This window comes from Vigna radiata, chromosome 3 (assembly GCF_000741045.1).
Source record: "Vigna radiata var. radiata cultivar VC1973A chromosome 3, Vradiata_ver6, whole genome shotgun sequence".
Lineage (NCBI taxonomy): Eukaryota > Viridiplantae > Streptophyta > Magnoliopsida > Fabales > Fabaceae > Vigna > Vigna radiata.
This window is the reverse complement of record NC_028353.1, coordinates 11192955-11209930: the sequence shown is the minus strand read 5'-3', so window position 1 is coordinate 11209930 and position 16976 is coordinate 11192955. Positions and strand designations below refer to the sequence as shown.

General features: G+C 31.3%; 3 protein-coding genes across 5 annotated transcripts; 1 reads left to right on the top strand and 2 right to left on the bottom strand.

The window, feature by feature from the left end:
- Positions 1–603: 603 nt before the first annotated feature.
- LOC106757554 (microtubule-associated protein RP/EB family member 1B) lies at positions 604–6196 on the top strand. Its single transcript, XM_022779436.1, has 9 exons — positions 604–754; positions 858–1068; positions 2130–2198; positions 2283–2369; positions 2877–2983; positions 3971–4092; positions 4218–4294; positions 4674–4787; positions 5771–6196. Exons 2-9 carry the CDS (start codon positions 961–963, stop codon positions 5912–5914), a joined length of 828 nt encoding a protein of 275 aa, XP_022635157.1. The 5' UTR covers positions 604–754; positions 858–960; the 3' UTR covers positions 5915–6196.
- A 1736-nt stretch (positions 6197–7932) lies between these two features.
- On the bottom strand, positions 7933–10087 carry LOC106757553 (HVA22-like protein a). Its single transcript, XM_014640225.2, has 5 exons — positions 9872–10087; positions 9658–9684; positions 9163–9285; positions 8281–8527; positions 7933–8182 (listed from the first exon to the last, which is right to left on the bottom strand). Exons 1-5 carry the CDS (start codon positions 9925–9927, stop codon positions 8135–8137), a joined length of 501 nt encoding a protein of 166 aa, XP_014495711.1. The 5' UTR covers positions 9928–10087; the 3' UTR covers positions 7933–8134.
- A 3022-nt stretch (positions 10088–13109) lies between these two features.
- On the bottom strand, positions 13110–14794 carry LOC106757552 (transcription factor bHLH47). 3 transcript variants are annotated; one of them, XM_014640224.2, is made up of 5 exons: positions 14532–14794; positions 14299–14417; positions 13943–14079; positions 13425–13649; positions 13110–13344 (listed from the first exon to the last, which is right to left on the bottom strand). In XM_014640224.2, the coding sequence occupies exons 1-5, from the start codon at positions 14600–14602 to the stop codon at positions 13243–13245; spliced, it is 654 nt and encodes a 217-aa protein (XP_014495710.1). In that variant the 5' UTR covers positions 14603–14794; the 3' UTR covers positions 13110–13242. The 3 variants fall into 3 exon arrangements, with proteins under 3 accessions (XP_014495710.1, XP_014495708.1, XP_014495709.1); XM_014640222.2 differs by having other exon boundaries at positions 13110–13649; XM_014640223.2 differs by having other exon boundaries at positions 13110–13649; positions 13943–14070; positions 14532–14793.
- Positions 14795–16976: the final 2182 nt, after the last annotated feature.

The window sequence follows — 16976 nt, the reverse complement described above, 5'->3', positions numbered from 1 at the left end:
ATTTATCACTATGAACTATTTATAATATATATATATATATATATATATATATATATATATATATATATATATATAAAAATGAAGTACAAACCTCATCTTACAAGTCAGTTTTATGAAATTAAGTTAAACTTAAATTAACTTTCTAATACAATTTCTTAGTAATCAACAATAATAATTTAATCAAATACATTAAAATACGAACAAAGTGAGTAGTATTCTCTAACATAATATTAATAATTAGTATTATTTCAAACATTACATATAAATAAATTATATAATTTTTCCAAAGTTAATTTAATTAAAAAACGAAACTGTGATAACACATGTTGAAAGAAGTAATTTCCACTCTCACAACTTGTGTACGGACGTAATGATTAAGAATCACATAACGTTATCATATCATTCCATCTGGCACTAAACTGGAACGGCGTTATAAAATATATATATTTATTAAAGAAAATGTAAAAATATAAAATATGTAGAGTAATATCATAAATGAAATATTAAAAAAATAGTAAACCTACCCATTAGTAAGTTAATTATTTAGTTAATATTTTAAAAAACGGGTTTCCCACTTCAAGAGTGGCTATAGCATTAAGAAGCATTTGGCAAACGTTATATGTGTCGAAAAGAAGAGAATGTGATAAAGAACCTCTTTTCTCTCTCTTTGTTTGGGTACGGTTTGGTTGTGACCACTGTCCTGTTCCGGTTTCTGTTTCCTTTGAGAGCAGAAGAATCAAATCAATTCTTCACCGTTCGTTCATTCAATTCATTTTCTTCCGTTTTTCCTGTTTTTTTTCTGTTCTTCTGAAAATAAAGATTGAAATTTGGATTTAAACGTGTAACCCCACCCTCAGATTTCACCCCAGAATCTTGATCCCTTTATCCAGAAGCGTGATTGTTGGTTTCTTTCCCATTGGGTTGTTGCTGTTGTTGGTGCTCATTCTTCGTGGAAAAGAAATGGCGTCGAGTATAGGGATGATGGATAGCGCATACTTTGTCGGCAGAAATGAGATTCTCACTTGGATCAACAATCGCCTTCAACTTAACCTCACTCGCATTGAGGAGGTAATCCTCTTGGTTCTTGTTTGTGCCAACATTGAAAGAAAATAAAAAAAAAGAATCATTTTTGGGTTGATACAGAAATGTGGTTCCTTTATTTCTTTTGTTTTTGTTATTAGGGGTCTAATTGATGTCACTATCTGCATGCCGGTTTTTTTTTATTTTTTTATTTTTTTATTTTTTTTTGTTTTGTTTTAACTTCAATCTGGTGTGTTTGTTAATACTTTATTTGCGTTTCATATTTCTCTGCCAAAATAAACTTGTAATACGTTTTGTTTTATTACTCTCTTTTCTCGTCTTGCCTTTTTTTCATACATATTGACATTTTTTATTCCTCATCTTATTTCGGGTGAATGCTATCTCTATCTATTTTTTATGAGGGTGAGGTTTTAGGGTTCTTGAAAGAACTAGAATCTGGTTTTGCTGTGGATTTTCTAGGAAATGTTCTGGGTGGAGTTTTCTTTGATGATTTTGCCAAATGTGGTTGAATAAAAAGTTCTTAGTATTATGCTGGAATCTGGGAATGTTTTGGAATGTGAACCAGTTTTGTTTTATCTGTTAGTTGGATTTTCGTCTTTGCGTTGTGGGTTTTGAGAGCAAATATTCAAAGCTATTTGTCTTCTGTTTCTGTAGTTTTTATGATTATTGATTGATATAAGATCCATTTTTTTAAAACATTGGTCAATTTTTTCATACCTCACCAAAAAATTGCCAGTGCTATACTTGTGCATGCAGTATGCACACTCGCTATGTGTGTCAAAAGTATTTGGTCAGTTAAGGATGTTTATAATTAAATTTGCTGATTGTTATTGTTAATGGTTTGGCAAAGTGTGAACATTCCATGGAATGGAGCTAACATTGCTTTTGCACCAAGCTTTGTCTGATTTATTTTCCCTTTCCTCTCTTTCTCCTGAAGAACAAACTTGGGGAAATGATTCCATTTCACTACTCAATGAAGTTCATAAAAATAATGACAGAAAAGATTATTAGTTAATGCAAGAGCTTACTACAATGAACGTCTATTAGTTTTTTGTTCATTCCTGCTTATTTCTTATGCTTACTGCCAGGCTGCATCTGGTGCTGTACAATGCCAGATGATGGACATGACATATCCAGGGGTTGTTCCAATGCACAAGGTATACGACTTTGCTCATACTTCTTTTATGCTCTTCTGATATCTTGAAGATTAATTTTTAAAACTTGAGAGTTTGTTGTTCTAGGTGAATTTTGATGCAAAGACAGAGTATGATATGATTCAGAATTACAAAGTTCTGCAGGATGTGTTCAACAAGCTGAAAATTGAGAAGGTATGTGCTCTTCTCATCACAATGCTAAGCAGAGCATATGTAAATAAGAAAGCAAGATATATGAGTTCTTATAAACTTCAATTGTAGTCATCAAAATATCTCATCTTTAAGATTTTTAAACTTTGAATGGAATGATTCACCATTGGTAAACAATTTATCAAGACCAACAAGTTCTAATGAGGAGTAAATATAATGGTTTGATTCCACATTTGTGAGATTATTAATATTTTTTCTCTTCCCTTTTTGTTCCTGACTGCAGTTATTGTGGTATTACTTCTATGGTTTGTTGTGCATTCAGAGTTTATTGTTCACTTTACTTACTTTTTGGGCTATGCAATCCCTGTTTCATTGGTTGTATAAGTTTAATGCCAGGGTGTGAATCTCCATCTTGATTTTATAGTCAATATATTTCAGATTATAACCAGGGATTGAAAACTTGTATATACTTTGACTCAATTAATGGCAGATGCCTGCATATATTGGGCTAACTTGACTACCATGTGGCAGCATATTGAAGTTGGAAGGCTAGTTAAAGGCCGACCTTTGGACAACTTGGAGTTCCTTCAATGGCTAAAACGCTATTGTGATTCTGTCAATGGAGGCATTATGAATGAGTATGCTTTCTGAGTTCTTTTACAATCTTTAAATGGTTTTGATCACCTCTATTATTTCTTGTGATAATATGCATATGGAGTAAGTACGATGCTGTTGACAAATAAATAAAGTGTCATGTATACTAAGTTAAAAAATATTAAATTAATAAATATTAAATTCCCGATCTTTTATTAGTTTCTCAAAAGAATGCTGTTTCAGTTGCTGTTCACAGTGAAAACTCTTGAAGGTTTATACACATGGTAAGTTCATATGCTATCAAAATAGAATAAAAAAAATTGAGGAACACGAGGAAGGTATTCCCTTAACTCACGAAATGACTCTGCAATCCTGTTACTTTTTGTTTGTTTGTGTGTGAATGATTGTAGTTGTGTTATAGATGTTACTGAAAGAGGGCCATTTTACTTTTTTGGGTGACTATGGCTCATCTGTAACATTAAGAGCTATTATAAACCTGATCTCATTGAATTACATATGAAGTCTGGCATACAGTAAGCCAGCCACTTGCTTATGCTAGTTCATAGCCACAATGTCCCAAATAGAATGAGATGTTCAGACTTGGCATATATATCTTATTTGTAAGGATGCTTAGCCAGGGTTGTTGGAGTTTTTAAATTCCATAGGTGTACTTTTAAAGGGGAATTCCATTCTGATCATATTATGGAATGTAATTATTATACATTTCGAAATGCAAAGTTCAATGGATAGAGAGAAACTGAAAAGGGTTTGAAAATTTGTTTTGACTTTGGTTTTAATTTAATTATTTCAAATTAGTATTTTATTCTTTAGTCCTTGTTATTTATATACTTGTTTTAATAATGATGCTGTATTTTTGTGATTCACTGCTGGTCTATTCTAGAATAGGTTTCAATTTTATTTAAAAATTCTCATTATTACTGACATTTGGGTTTGAAATACTAAGCTGTTCTGGCTATGCATATATGTTCTGGTCATTATAATTTATCAAATCGTTTCCACTTTTTTTCTAGGAACTATAATCCCGTTGAGAGGAGGAATAGTAAGGGTGGAAACCGGAATGTCAAGGGTCTAAAGGGATCCAAATCGCTGCAAACAAATGCTATGAATCATTCTGGTTCAGGCGACTCACTCAGTACGAACAGAACATTTGGTTTGCTTATGGGTGTCTTTGAGTTTGAATTTCATCTGTTTTTCAGCATTTTTTTTCTGCATTACAATTTTAATCTTTCATCCTTTTCTGTTTCCCCTTGAGTGTAGGGTCCAAGCAATTGAGATCAAGTGGAGGAGCAGATGGTGGTAATGCTTCAGCTGATATTCAGGTTTTGTCCAAGCAGGTATATATGACTGTGAAGATTAGGTTCAGTATTTGCTGTTCCCATGATCTGTGATGGTTATAGAAATGGCATGCAAGATAACCTTCCAAGCACTAAGGCATATTTTGATACATGTTAAATAACCAAAGAAGGCTTAAAGTTTGAACTTATAATAGAATTCTATATCAAAGAAATTGCTACATGCACACAGAATTTGGACATTGTTGACTTTCTTAATTGTTGCACCTGATACCATGGCATGCTGAGACCTCACCTCACAATCTATTAGGTCTTGTGTTGGTATTGCTGTTGAAAGTTTATTACATAATAATTTAATGAAAAATGATTTACCTTTACACTTTTTCATTGTTCATCATATTTTCTTTTTTCTGTTTCTCAGGTTTCTGATCTCACACTGTCAGTGGATCACTTGGAAAAAGAAAGAGACTTTTACTTTGCAAAACTAAGGGATATAGAAATTCTTTGTCAAGCTTCAGAACTGGAGAATGATCCTGTAAGAATTCTAATGGAGGCTTTCATTGTAGTTTAGTTATTTTTATTCACATTGGATTTGAAAGGTGTATTACTTTCCCGTGTGCTTGTGCCCATCTCTACCTATGTTGAGCTTCAACATAAAATATCATATTATATTCTCATGATCTATTCAAGGATTTTCTTTTATATAAATTTCCTAATATCTTTTATGACTGGAAATGGTGTGGACATTGTAAATATTGGTTTGTGATAGCAGAACCCTGAATTTGGGGCTTGAGATTCTGGATTCTCAGACCTACATAGGTTTGCCTTGGTCTTTTTGGTGAATATGACGAAGGATATTCATTTCTCACAGAGCATTGTGATATTTGCGAACACCTCTTGTGCACTTGGTTGTGTATTGTTTGATCTGCTAACGATCCACCACTCAAGGTTGGAGTGATATTACAATAAAGGGAAAGGGGAAGGATACTTTTTGGTTGTTTATATATGCTGTCTCCCTATACATGCTAGTGTTATTCAGTTAAGTCAATTTTTCAATCTGGCATAAGGCTGAAGTATAGGACCAACAAGAAATTTGGTTCAGATAGAAATCGGCTATATAAATTTGAAGAAGCTTTTTGGTGTGTAGTGTAGATAGTCTTGATTGTTAGGAGGGACCATAAAACCTTTAACTGTTCTGGAGATTGTGCTGCATCTTATTTTTCTCCTTTACATTCTCAATTTTTGTATATCTGTAGTCAAATAAAAGGATTCTATGCAGGGTTTGAAGCCTGCACTGTAATCCTCTGCCCCACCTTTACTGTATGACGTATATGTTTATTTGTTTTGGTATGATTCAGCTGGATGATGGTGTTATGTAGTGGTGCTGGAAACCAATCACTGCTCTTTATATATATATATATATTTACAAACAATCTATTCCTAAATGGGTAGTAAATTGTGCATTTATGCACAATGAAGTTACAAAAGTAATTCCCTCGTTACCATTTTTTTACGCAGATGTCTCTGGCAATTAAGAAGATTCTGTATGCGGCTGATGCAAAGGGATCAGCATTAGATGAAGCTCAGGAATACCTTAATGAAGTCATCAATGGTGTTGAAGATGAAGTTGAAGGTGAAGTTGAAGCAGAAACTGAAACCTGATTACTCTTACAAAATGATCCTGGCTGGTATGCACAAGATATTTGCCAGGTCCTTGGTAAACAGGCATTAGTGCCATCTGTGATGACTAAGACTAGTTATCCTTCTCCATGCCATGGCCATGAAGTGCCATAATGACATAGCTGTAGTTTTATGGACCTTTTGTTTCTTGTTGTAAACCTGGATGGATAATCAAATATTATGGTTGATGTTTCCAATAAATAAAGTTAATCTCACTGTCCTTGATATCAGTTAAAAAAGAACTTCAATGAACTTTTTTTGAAATGGATGTGTTTCAACCCTTTCCTATTTGTTGGAACCTCTGCTGTATGAATTTTTCTTAATGTTTGATGCATTTCACTGTATAGTTATAAAGGAAATGGATTCCTATTAGTTTTAAAAGGATGCAAGAAATCTTATATCTGTTTTACCGTGGCTGCTTTTTTTAAATTTTTGAAGAAATTGATCATGATGATTATAATAATACTAATCAAATACCAATAGCATTTTAAATCCCAAGTACAGAAATATACTGTATATGAGAATTTATAGGTTATTGTAACTCTTCTTTTCTGAGTGCTTTTTAAACTTTCAAGAATTTGACCATGATGAAGTTAATACTAGTAATCAAATACCAATAAAATTTCAAATTCCAAGTAGAAATGTCTATACTGTTTGAAATTTATAGTTTATTATAATATAGATGATTTTATACAATGTTACTAGAATTTTGATGCAGAAATGAATTAATGGTTTGGTACTGAAGTTTCATGTGATCTTAATGTAAACATTTTCCAATAATTTAATTGTGATAATATTAGTTATTTGGCTAGTTTTTTTTATTATTGTGGATAAGAATTTATAATATTTTTACTTTAAAAGTTGAAAATATTTTTGTCAAAAGATTAAGCAAAACAGAACAATTCTCATGTTATAAGGGCAATAGATCAGCTTACATGTGAAAGTCAAAAAGATGAATTAGTCTTAGGTAAATTGATTCGAATAGAATTTGATGGAAATTGTTTTTAATTGGGATATTCGAGCTCCTCTTCAAGCCCATAATAAAGAACACTTCTAATTTCAAAATACATATATCTCTTTTTTATGATTTTAAGAAAAGGATTCTGGTTTTAAATATTTTTTTCTTCCTTCTCCATCATTTTTATGTTTTTACTAAATTCACACTCACCTAGCTTATCTTATTTAAAAATAACATATTGATCAAAATTTAATAAAAAATCATGAAAACTAAAGGTTTTAAAGACAGTTTTTATAAACAAAAATAACTTGATTTAATTATAAAAAATATTTTTTATAACTTTTAAGGATTCATAAATATTGTTTACACATTATAAGTACAATGAATGTGGTTGGAATTCGTGTTTGACTCCCATCATATATGAAATTTTGTTGGACAAGTAAAATAAGTTTCTATCAGAGCGGTTTAAAGAATACTGTTGACATTTATGCCTTTTATGCCATCAATAAAGTAATAATTGTATGCCTTTTTGTTTATATTTATATTTAAATGTGTATTAAAAACAAAAAAAGTTGATAGATTTAACAGTACATATATTTATTTACTTTTTATGTTAAAATAATGTTTTTTTCAAAAAAATATATAATAATAAAAACAATAAGCTTTTATAAAAGTATAACTTTAAGAGTACTTTTATTACATTTGTATTTGATCTTTAATTATCTATTTCTTTTCTTTTTTTTTCTCATTTCTATTTCCAAATCAGATTTTAATATTTTTAAATAGGAATTATCCATAGTAAATTGATTGAAGGAAATTTTTTGCCATCTGTCTGTACTTGAAAATAATGCTTGCAACTATATGAAAAAGTAAGTGACACTTCACCCTTTGAAGGGGTTCATTTTAAGTATTGCAGCATTTTAGTACCACACATCATCTCATAAACAACAAACTATTCATTATGTTACATAGATTGGACCAAAACCTATTTGACTACTTTCCTGTTAATAAGGGTTTGGGTAGTGAGTAGCAGTGTCACAAATGAAACAAAGTAACAAACTGATTTGTATTGCACATCCATTATATATATGTATATATTCTACAATTCTATATACCACAGTTTGACACACACCATGGCTGTTATAGTTAAGAGACAAAACATGGATGCCTAAATCTGATATATGTAGTCATACACTGGAAAAAAAAGTTAAGCCAACATGTACATGCAACCCCTCTCTCATCATTCAATAGCTTCCATTTGCATGCTTGCTACTTTTCCTAGTTTTACCAGCCTGCAGAGTGATGATGGCATTGTTAGCCAAATACAGAAGATAGCATAAATATGTGGTTTTAACCCGTAAACCAATAACCAAGTTTACACATGAAATACCTTGTTAAGCAGATTCTCAAATGCTTCAGTTCCATGCTCTTCAATGTACTTCTCTGCCGCAGTTAGCATGTCCTCTGGCTTCCCCAAAGTATCCTTTTTGCTTGGAACGTACCAGATGTTAACGTTCTCAGTAGTACTGACAAAGAAAGGTCTAACATAGTGCTCATAAACATAGGCTGCACCACTGAAGTAGGGAATGACCAACCAGCTGGTAAGGATCAGCTTTGCATATGACCAAATGGGAATCCTGCAGTATATTCACACAATTAAATCACAGCTAGTTAGTATTTTCCCCAGTTTAACTCTTACTCTATGTATTATATATAACAATAACACTGTAAATACATCAGAAATGCAGATCTAACTAAATGTAGTAAACTACACCAAGCACTCCTGAGGTTTTCCGAAATTATACAAACACTTTCTGCTTTTTCCATTTTTACATTTGCCCCTCTTAGTTGTTGAAAAAACATACACTGACAGAACGCTCAAAGCAAAACCAAACTCAAAATGCAGTTTCATTCGTGTCTTCATCTCCATATTCCATGTCCAGAGCACAAATTGTAGATATTTAGATAAGATTGGAGACTGCAACCAACATTTTCACTTACACCACAAAAAGGTAACAGTATATTATGAATTGCATTGCTGGTAAACTTAGCTACGATGACAACTAGTAGGTAGTGATGAACCCATCTCTTTCTTATATAGCTATTGTCATAACTTTGCTCAAAATCAATAACATCCAAAATAAGTAACAGCCCATGTGATAATAAGGACTCAAAATCTGACATTTCTCATCAAATTTATTAAGTACTCATGTGTGGTTAAGTAAACAAGAAAACCCCCAAAACAACGATTCAAAGGCAAAGGCAAAATTACCATTCAAGAGCTTTGGCAAAAGTAAGTTCAAAGAGGGTGATCAAGGAATACAGAACCCAATAAGTGAGCCATTGCTGGTCATCAACGGGAGACTTGCTCTCAATTGCCCTAACCGAGGCATATCTGAGACATTATTCACAGAAATCAGAGAACATGAATGCATCAATCACACGAGCGAGCAAAATATATACAAATGGGATATCAGAAAAAGGGTTATCAGTTTTAGTTCCTGAAATACTAGAATATTCAAAGAGAACACTGACCATGGATCAATCATTGGTTTTAGGTCCTATATTTTTAAAAATACTCAAACCTTGTATGCAGATCAAATGTTTGTTTTAAAGACTAAAAAAGTTCGAATATTTAAAAAAAAAAAAAAAGGGTGAAAATAAAACACTAGCTTTAAAATAATAACAAAACCAAACTAAAGAAAATTTTAGAACAAAACATAGAGTCAATCCTAAGCTGTTAACATGTCTTATGTATACTACTTACAGAGGATACGCAAGACTCAGCACAGGCCTGCAAGAGAAACCCAACAGCGAAAGGCATCACCATCAGTTATGAGAAAAATAAAAACAGACTGAACTTGAAAATTATTGTTAATTTGGTCATGGAAGTAATGACCGTGGCATATAATAATTTCCAAGTAGTGTGTTTTACAGAGGGTAGGTAAGACCAAGAAAAGATGGAAAAACATAAAACTTACCCAGCAAGAACATCAAAATTTTTCAGAACAACCTTCAGGAAACTTCCAGCTCCCATGTTGGATTCCTCTGTTTTAAAAGGAGTGTGTCTGCGTATGAAACTAAACCACTTTGATTGGAGATTGCACTCACGATTTGACACAAAGAAAGAGAACAAAGCAGCGAAGTTAAGAAAATTTTCTGTGTTTCAGGTGAATTCAATCTCACCGTTGGATTATAAATCACTAGTTTTTATTCTTTTTATAGGAAAAGGAGGTTCTTTTTACAACTTTTGAAAATTTTTGCCAAGAAAATTATATAAAAATAACTGTATTTTTTATCTTAAAAAAATGTGTATAGCTTTCAAGAAAAAATCTTGAAAATCTGTAATTTTTTTTTATCCATTAAATAAGAAAAGTAGTATAATTTTGTTTAAGAATATTGAAAATTTGGTTTGATATATAAAAGTCCTAGAGTTTGGTATTCGATGTTCGTCATGTGGTGACGTAAGACAAACCTAGTTGGTAGCAGGACCGGGTTTAAAGGTAGTAGGAAATTACAACTGAAACTTCGAGAGACACTTTGATATATATATATATATATATATATATATATATATATGTTTTTTCTAACGTTTGCAGGATAATTTTTATGGGAATAAGTGATGTAATAATTTTAAAATAGATGAAAGAGTTAGTATAATTATAACACTATATTCTCCCTCTATTATATAATATTAATCGAACACAAATATATCGAAAACGAGATTTAAACAAATAAACTCATGTCAATATAAAGCTATCTATCCATTCTAAAGCTTTAAAAAGATAACAAATACTTTTGAAAGTCTTATTTAGAATATGCTATTTCAAACTAAAACATGACTTTCAATAAATATTTTTTACGCACACCATGATAATTTAATTTATGAGATTTAAATCATTAATAAAATACTGATATTTTTTTTAATTATTGATTCATATATAATTAAAGATGTCTTTGTTCACGTCAAATTTCATGTCCTTGGAAGACACTTCTTGATATATGAATTCAGTCTATCTGATTTCCTTATTAAAGTTGTTGGTGTGCTTAATTATTATATACTTTTATGAGCCAACCATATTAGCCTCAAGCTTTTCTGAAACCTTTTTCTCTTTAGCAACCTTCTTCTTCAAGGCATTTATTTCACTCTTTAGTTTTTTTTCTTTCCTCTTGGCCTTCTTCTCAAAATCCAAACACTTGGTCTTTCATGTTTTCATCTACTTAATATTCTAAACGGGTACCGTGGGGGTAATGTGCGGGTTGTAGGTCAAATTTTATTTGTTCGAGTCAGGTTACGGGTAGATACTATTCATGTTCGATCCGACCGTTGTAATTCTTATATATGACTGAGTATCTTTCAACCATACCAATATAGGATTCCTTCCTAAATTGATACATGTCAAACTACTAACTCAACATGTACTTGGCCAATCCCTATTTGCTCAGGATAATATCTCACAAGATACTTAATCACCATGGTCTATGGTTAATTACGATAATTTATAGACCAACACGTATTTGGGTTAATGGGCTCAAACTCATTCATTTATAGACCAACACGTATTTGGATTAATAGGCCCAAACTCATTCATTTATAGACCGACACGTATTTGGGTTAATGGGTCCAAACTCATCCAAGTAAAAGCCCATAAGCAGTAAGTATAAATAACACATTTTATATGTTAATTAAGGTCTATTAATTACTACATTTATTGTTTGTCGATACGATAAATTAACTTAAGCGTTAAAGTGTCTTTTATAAACACAATTCTTACTCGTATTAGAGAAAACAAACACTCAAAAGAAAAATAAATACTCTAAAAATTGAAAGTTAAAAGCGTTTGAAGAATTTTTGAAAATTTTTACAAGATACATACTTGACTTTATAAGAACAAAATTCTAAATGATACGTAAGGCAACTATTTAATGTTGTTTAGTTTGTGGTCTTTAATGTAAATGGTCATGTAAAAATTAAATATTAAGAACAAATAGTAATACCTTACGTCTCAAGCAAGATTGAAGACGAAATAAAGTCAAAATACACTTGTAATTGAGCTAACTTCACCATTTGGGGGTTCTCGAGTGTTCCATTCTTTTTTTATTTCTTGTTCCCAGAAATGTGAAGCCCACGGAAATCACTCACACCAGTTCCACTATTGTCTAGATTGTAGGTGATATTCTTCCTCATATCATATTTTAGCAAGGATGACTTCTTTTATAAATGTTGATGAATTAAAAATTAACTTACGTAAACTTTAAAAACAAAAATTTACGAAAAATTAAATGATGAAAATATTATAAACCAATTTAGGTTTAATTAATGATTGGATAATGATATTTAGACAATATTTTTTTGACAATATTTGAACATCATCTACGTATCATTATGTGATTGGTCCAAAATCACTCTACAATGGTGTTTATGATTATTATTATTGATTGTGGAGTGACTTTAGACCAATCACAGAATGACACATTGATGTTGTTCAAATGTTGTCAAAAGAAATGTTGTCTAAGTATCATTATCCTTAATGATTAAGTATCTTATAAGTTTAAGTATTTTTAATGGAGATTTTATTTAATTTTTTTTATCAAAATTTATATATTTTTAATTAAATATTGTTGTTAATTTTTTTTTATTAATTGAATGATATAATTGTTATCTTATTTCTTTATTTTACTTATTTATCATCATATATTAAAAATGTGAGAATTTTTTTACTAATATAAAACAAATTGAGGTAATGAAAATAATAAATCACTTATTATTATTTATAAAAATAACATCATTTTATATAACTACAAATTCTTATATTTCTTATTAATATATATGTGAAAATAAATAAGTAGACGAAATAAAATCAACGTCTTTGCATTAATAAAAAAATTAAATAAAAGTAAATTTCATATTAGAATATCTTTCCTATATACAACAAAAATTAAATTTCTCAATAATTTATTATGAAAATAGAATACAAAAGTGTATTTAGATTTGTCATTGAAAAAATCATTTTAAATTTCTTTTTGAATTTTTCTTCTAATAGGAATGAAAACAAATTTGCAATAATACTTCGTGTCTGCAAATAAGAATCATTACTCATTACCCTTTTATGTAATTTCCATTCTGTTCAAAATTGTAATATTTTTAATTTTTCCTCTTATCAAATTAAAAATATTAAAATCAGTGTATGTTAAGAATATAACAAATAAATAGTGCGAATGAAACAAGAGAGAATCTGAACTATTTCATCACAACAAACAGTCATCAATGACAATTTCTATGACCCTAATCCAAATTTCTCCAGGTAGAGAGAATATACAAAAAGCTCCTGAGAACATTTCCATTTCCATATCAGAGGGTCCATTTCAACTCTACACAACACCATATTCTTAATTTGAAGTTGGTTGCTCTGCAAGCAATTGCAGTGGCCATGAATCCATTGGAGTAGGATACCTGGGATGTGGTTTAGTAATACTGGATCTGGGTTTTGGAATCTGCTCAATAACATTATAAGGGCCATGATGAGTACTTACAGGGACAACCAAAACTGCATGTCCTTGCTGCACTGCTGCTTCTGTGCTGGACAATTGCAGATTCTCCCCTGAAAACTCTGTAATCTTTTCTGCTTCTGGAAATGGATTCATCAGGTTGTTATGTCCACATTGAACTACTCTTGCTTCTATTTCACCAGCAAGCTTCTCAATTTGACTTTTCAGAACACAATTCTCCTCTACCATTTCATTTTTCTCCATAGTCACCTGCCCATGAATTTCTCACTATAATCATATTCAAAAAGAAAGATTTATAAAATCATGAATTACACATTAATCAGTTGAATGTTTAATTCATGAAATAAGGTACTCTGTCAATTGCTCTGTCAAGCATACCACTAAAAATACAAACTTTATCCTAAAAATAGATGAAATCTTTGAAATGATTTTTTCTAAACATGTTTTGATTGATAATTAAAGAAAAAACGTGGTTTTTGATAGCTATATGGATGTAATCTCCATTGGGTAAAAAGTGAAGAAATAGCTTGTGAAGGGCTTACATAGTGAGTCTCTGACAACAGAGATACACTGTCCTTTTTCAAGGACTCGATCTGACTGAACAAGTCTTTCAGCAATCTGATGGATTCCCTCAATATAGAAGCTTTTCCATTGTTCTGTTCTTTAAGATCTGTTACCTCTTCCCAGAGAAAAACACAAAAAGAAACAAAGCAGCACTACTATCAGACCATGCAAAGTCTCAAAGGTGATCTTATCTATAAGAAATCAAACATAAAAATACTGCATGCAACAACCAGATTGCTAGTCAAGTTCAAATTGACCATAACAGAAGATTGAGACTCTGATAAAAGATTAAAGTACTAAAATTTGATACAGTGGTGACATAAGATTAAGTTACCGAGTGTATGAGCAAGACCAAGAAAGAGTTCATTCAACTGTTCACGCTTCTCTTTCTCTCTTTCAGCCTTGCGAATTCTCTTAGGAATTTTCTCTTGTTTCTGTTTATTAGAACAAGACCTGCATCACATTAAGCATTCTCAAACTGAATCCAGATACTGAAGCTATTAAACACTGAATCAATTATTGTATAAACTTTTGAAGAGTCATGTGTGTGTGAATAGAACCTCTAACCTTTTTCTTGATAAATCTTGTGAATTGTTGAGCTTTTCAACAACAGTGGCTGAAGTCTCAGACCCCATCATAGAAATCTCAAAGCAGCTTTTTGATTACCTGCAATTGTTTCTCAAGATTGAATGTTTCACCAACACGAGTTTGCTACAAATGACACACTTCTGAGGTTTGTGAAAAGAGTTAGACATTATTATTGTTAGAGTGCGAGCGTGCCTAGAGGTAACAGTTCGCATCAGGCACGTGGTTACCACACGCTCCTTTGCTCCCACCACCATTCAAACTCCTGCATAACATCTTTTTCTAATTTTTATAATTATTACTATTTTATAACATAATGTGGGGTTCTAGTATTTATTTTAAGTAAATTTAAAATTAGTAATTAATATTCTTATTTGTAATTATTCAGTTAAGTCTTACTAATGAATAATGAGTAATTAATAATTATTTTAAAATTTAACACAAAATTGTGTGTCATCCACAATGACATGTTCCCGCAGCGCGTGTTTACGTACACTCATAACACTTTTTCACGTTTAAGTTAGCTACGTCATCATCATATGTGTTTTTGTAATTTATGTAAATTCTTTTATTTTTTAAATATAACATGGCAATTGGGTTTAATGAATAGAAATATAATACCATAATGTGATGAAAATAAAAGTTATTACATATGAAACATTGAATATACTTTAATAAATAAATAAAAATGTGTCTCTTTGTATTTAATATTTGAAATGTTTCTAGAAACCACTTCAAAATTAAAGTGTTAATGTTAATTTTAGTTTCTATGATCTAAACTATACATTATTCTTCAATCAAGTATTTAACAAAATTTTCCAATGAGGAGTTTAAATATGTTATATCCACACACACACACATATATATATATATATATATATATATATATATATAATTAATGATATCTACAAAATTATGTTAACGATTATAATTTTGTTTTTGTATAAAATGTTTTCCATAACTAAAATTAATAGAATTATTTTGTAGTTATTGTCATTTGTTTTGAAGTTTGAAGTTTCGTTGCTAAATAATCTTGAGGAAGTAATATTTAAAATGTTTTAGGTATTGACTTTAAAGTAATATAGACTATTATATATGGTAGGAATATATTGAGATTTAAAGAGAACGGAGTTCACTCCCGTGGAAAGTTTAAATGATTGATAATTAATTTTAAAACCCCATTATCAACTATGAGAAATAATATATTAATTGACACATCCAATTATATATTAAAAAAATTATCTAAATAATTATGGTAACAATTTTAATTATTTTGTTCCTTAAATTCGATACATTGTCCATTTTGAAAATTGAGGTGAGACAAACTACCTAGGATCGAAGGTAGAGATCAACCAACTTGGTCCAAAAGTCAAGATGAGCCAAGCCGTGTTGAATGTCGAGACTACGTGACCCAGGTTGAAGTTGGAGAGAGGGTTGACTCGAGCCTAAGGTTGAGATAGACTAGTCCAAGACGAAGGTCAAGACGAGCCATGGGACGAAGGTTAAGACGGGTCAATCTAAGCCAAATGTCAAGACGAGTTGGCTCAAGATGGTTTGGTCCATGCTGAAGGTTGAGACAAGTCATCCAGGACTGAAGGTGAGATGGATCGGTCCTAGTCGAAGGTAAAGTTAAGTTGTCTCGGGCTTAAGGTCGAGACTAACGTATTTTTTTGAAACGAGGTCCTCTGTATCATGACATAAAAACTCCTTTTTTAAAATGAAAAATCTTATAAANAGAAATGAAAACTAAACGAAATGAAAAATATTATATAACTCTAAATGAAGTGAAATCTATTAAAGTTTTATAGTACAAATAAGAATTAGATGAATTTTATCAATATCCAAATTTATTATATATAAAAGAATACAAAAAAGTAGGTTCATTTCTTGATTTCTTCCGNAGAGATCGAACTCTCCCAATTTTTTATTTCTAACTAGAGGCAGAGATCGAGAATGGTTGGCCTGGGTCAATTTTTGCAACGCGTCGACCTTGGCTGATTATCAAGAGGGGCCAACATGACTAAATTTGGCCAAATTTTTGTCTCGACAACTTAACTAAATTTAGGATTTGAATGACTCGACCAAATGTCGGTTGGGGGCAGACTTGGCCAAAATCGGAGGAATTCACTGAATTCGGGCGGTATCGACTCACCAAATCCGATCAAGGTCGAATCAACCAGATTCAAACGAATTTCGACCAGGGTCAACGTGGTTAAATTCGGTAGATTTTTGGTCAGAGCTGACTTGGCCGAATAGTGTGAATTCTGATGGGACGGACCGGTTAGGTAGAAATTCAGTCGAGGCCTACTTGCTAAATTCAGCTGAGGTCGAATCAACCAAATTCGAATGAAGGTCGACTCGACAAAACTCAGACGAATTTCGGTTGAGGTCGACTTGCTCGGGTACTACCAAATTTCGATCAGGGGT

Bases quoted from the DNA above. Each gene is read 5' to 3' on its own strand.
- LOC106757552 (XM_014640222.2), bottom strand. From the start codon at position 14,602: ATGATGGGGTCTGAGACTTCAGCCACTGTTGTTGAAAAGCTCAACAAT. The intron at 14,418-14,531 runs GTTAGAGGTTCT...AATGTGATGCAG, and splicing joins CAAGATTTATCAAGAAAAAG to GTCTTGTTCTAATAAACAGA. The intron at 14,080-14,298 runs GTAACTTAATCT...TTCTCTGGGAAG, and splicing joins TGGTCTTGCTCATACACTCG to AGGTAACAGATCTTAAAGAA.
- LOC106757554 (XM_022779436.1), top strand. From the start codon at position 961: ATGGCGTCGAGTATAGGGATGATGGATAGCGCATACTTTGTCGGCAGA. The intron at 2,199-2,282 runs GTATACGACTTT...TTGTTGTTCTAG, and splicing joins GGGTTGTTCCAATGCACAAG to GTGAATTTTGATGCAAAGAC. The intron at 2,984-3,970 runs GTATGCTTTCTG...CTTTTTTTCTAG, and splicing joins AATGGAGGCATTATGAATGA to GAACTATAATCCCGTTGAGA.
- LOC106757553 (XM_014640225.2), bottom strand. From the start codon at position 9,927: ATGGGAGCTGGAAGTTTCCTGAAGGTTGTTCTGAAAAATTTTGATGTT. The intron at 9,286-9,657 runs GTAAGTAGTATA...ATAATGTCTCAG, and splicing joins CTGAGTCTTGCGTATCCTCT to ATATGCCTCGGTTAGGGCAA. The intron at 8,528-9,162 runs GTAATTTTGCCT...AATATACTGCAG, and splicing joins TTTGCCAAAGCTCTTGAATG to GATTCCCATTTGGTCATATG.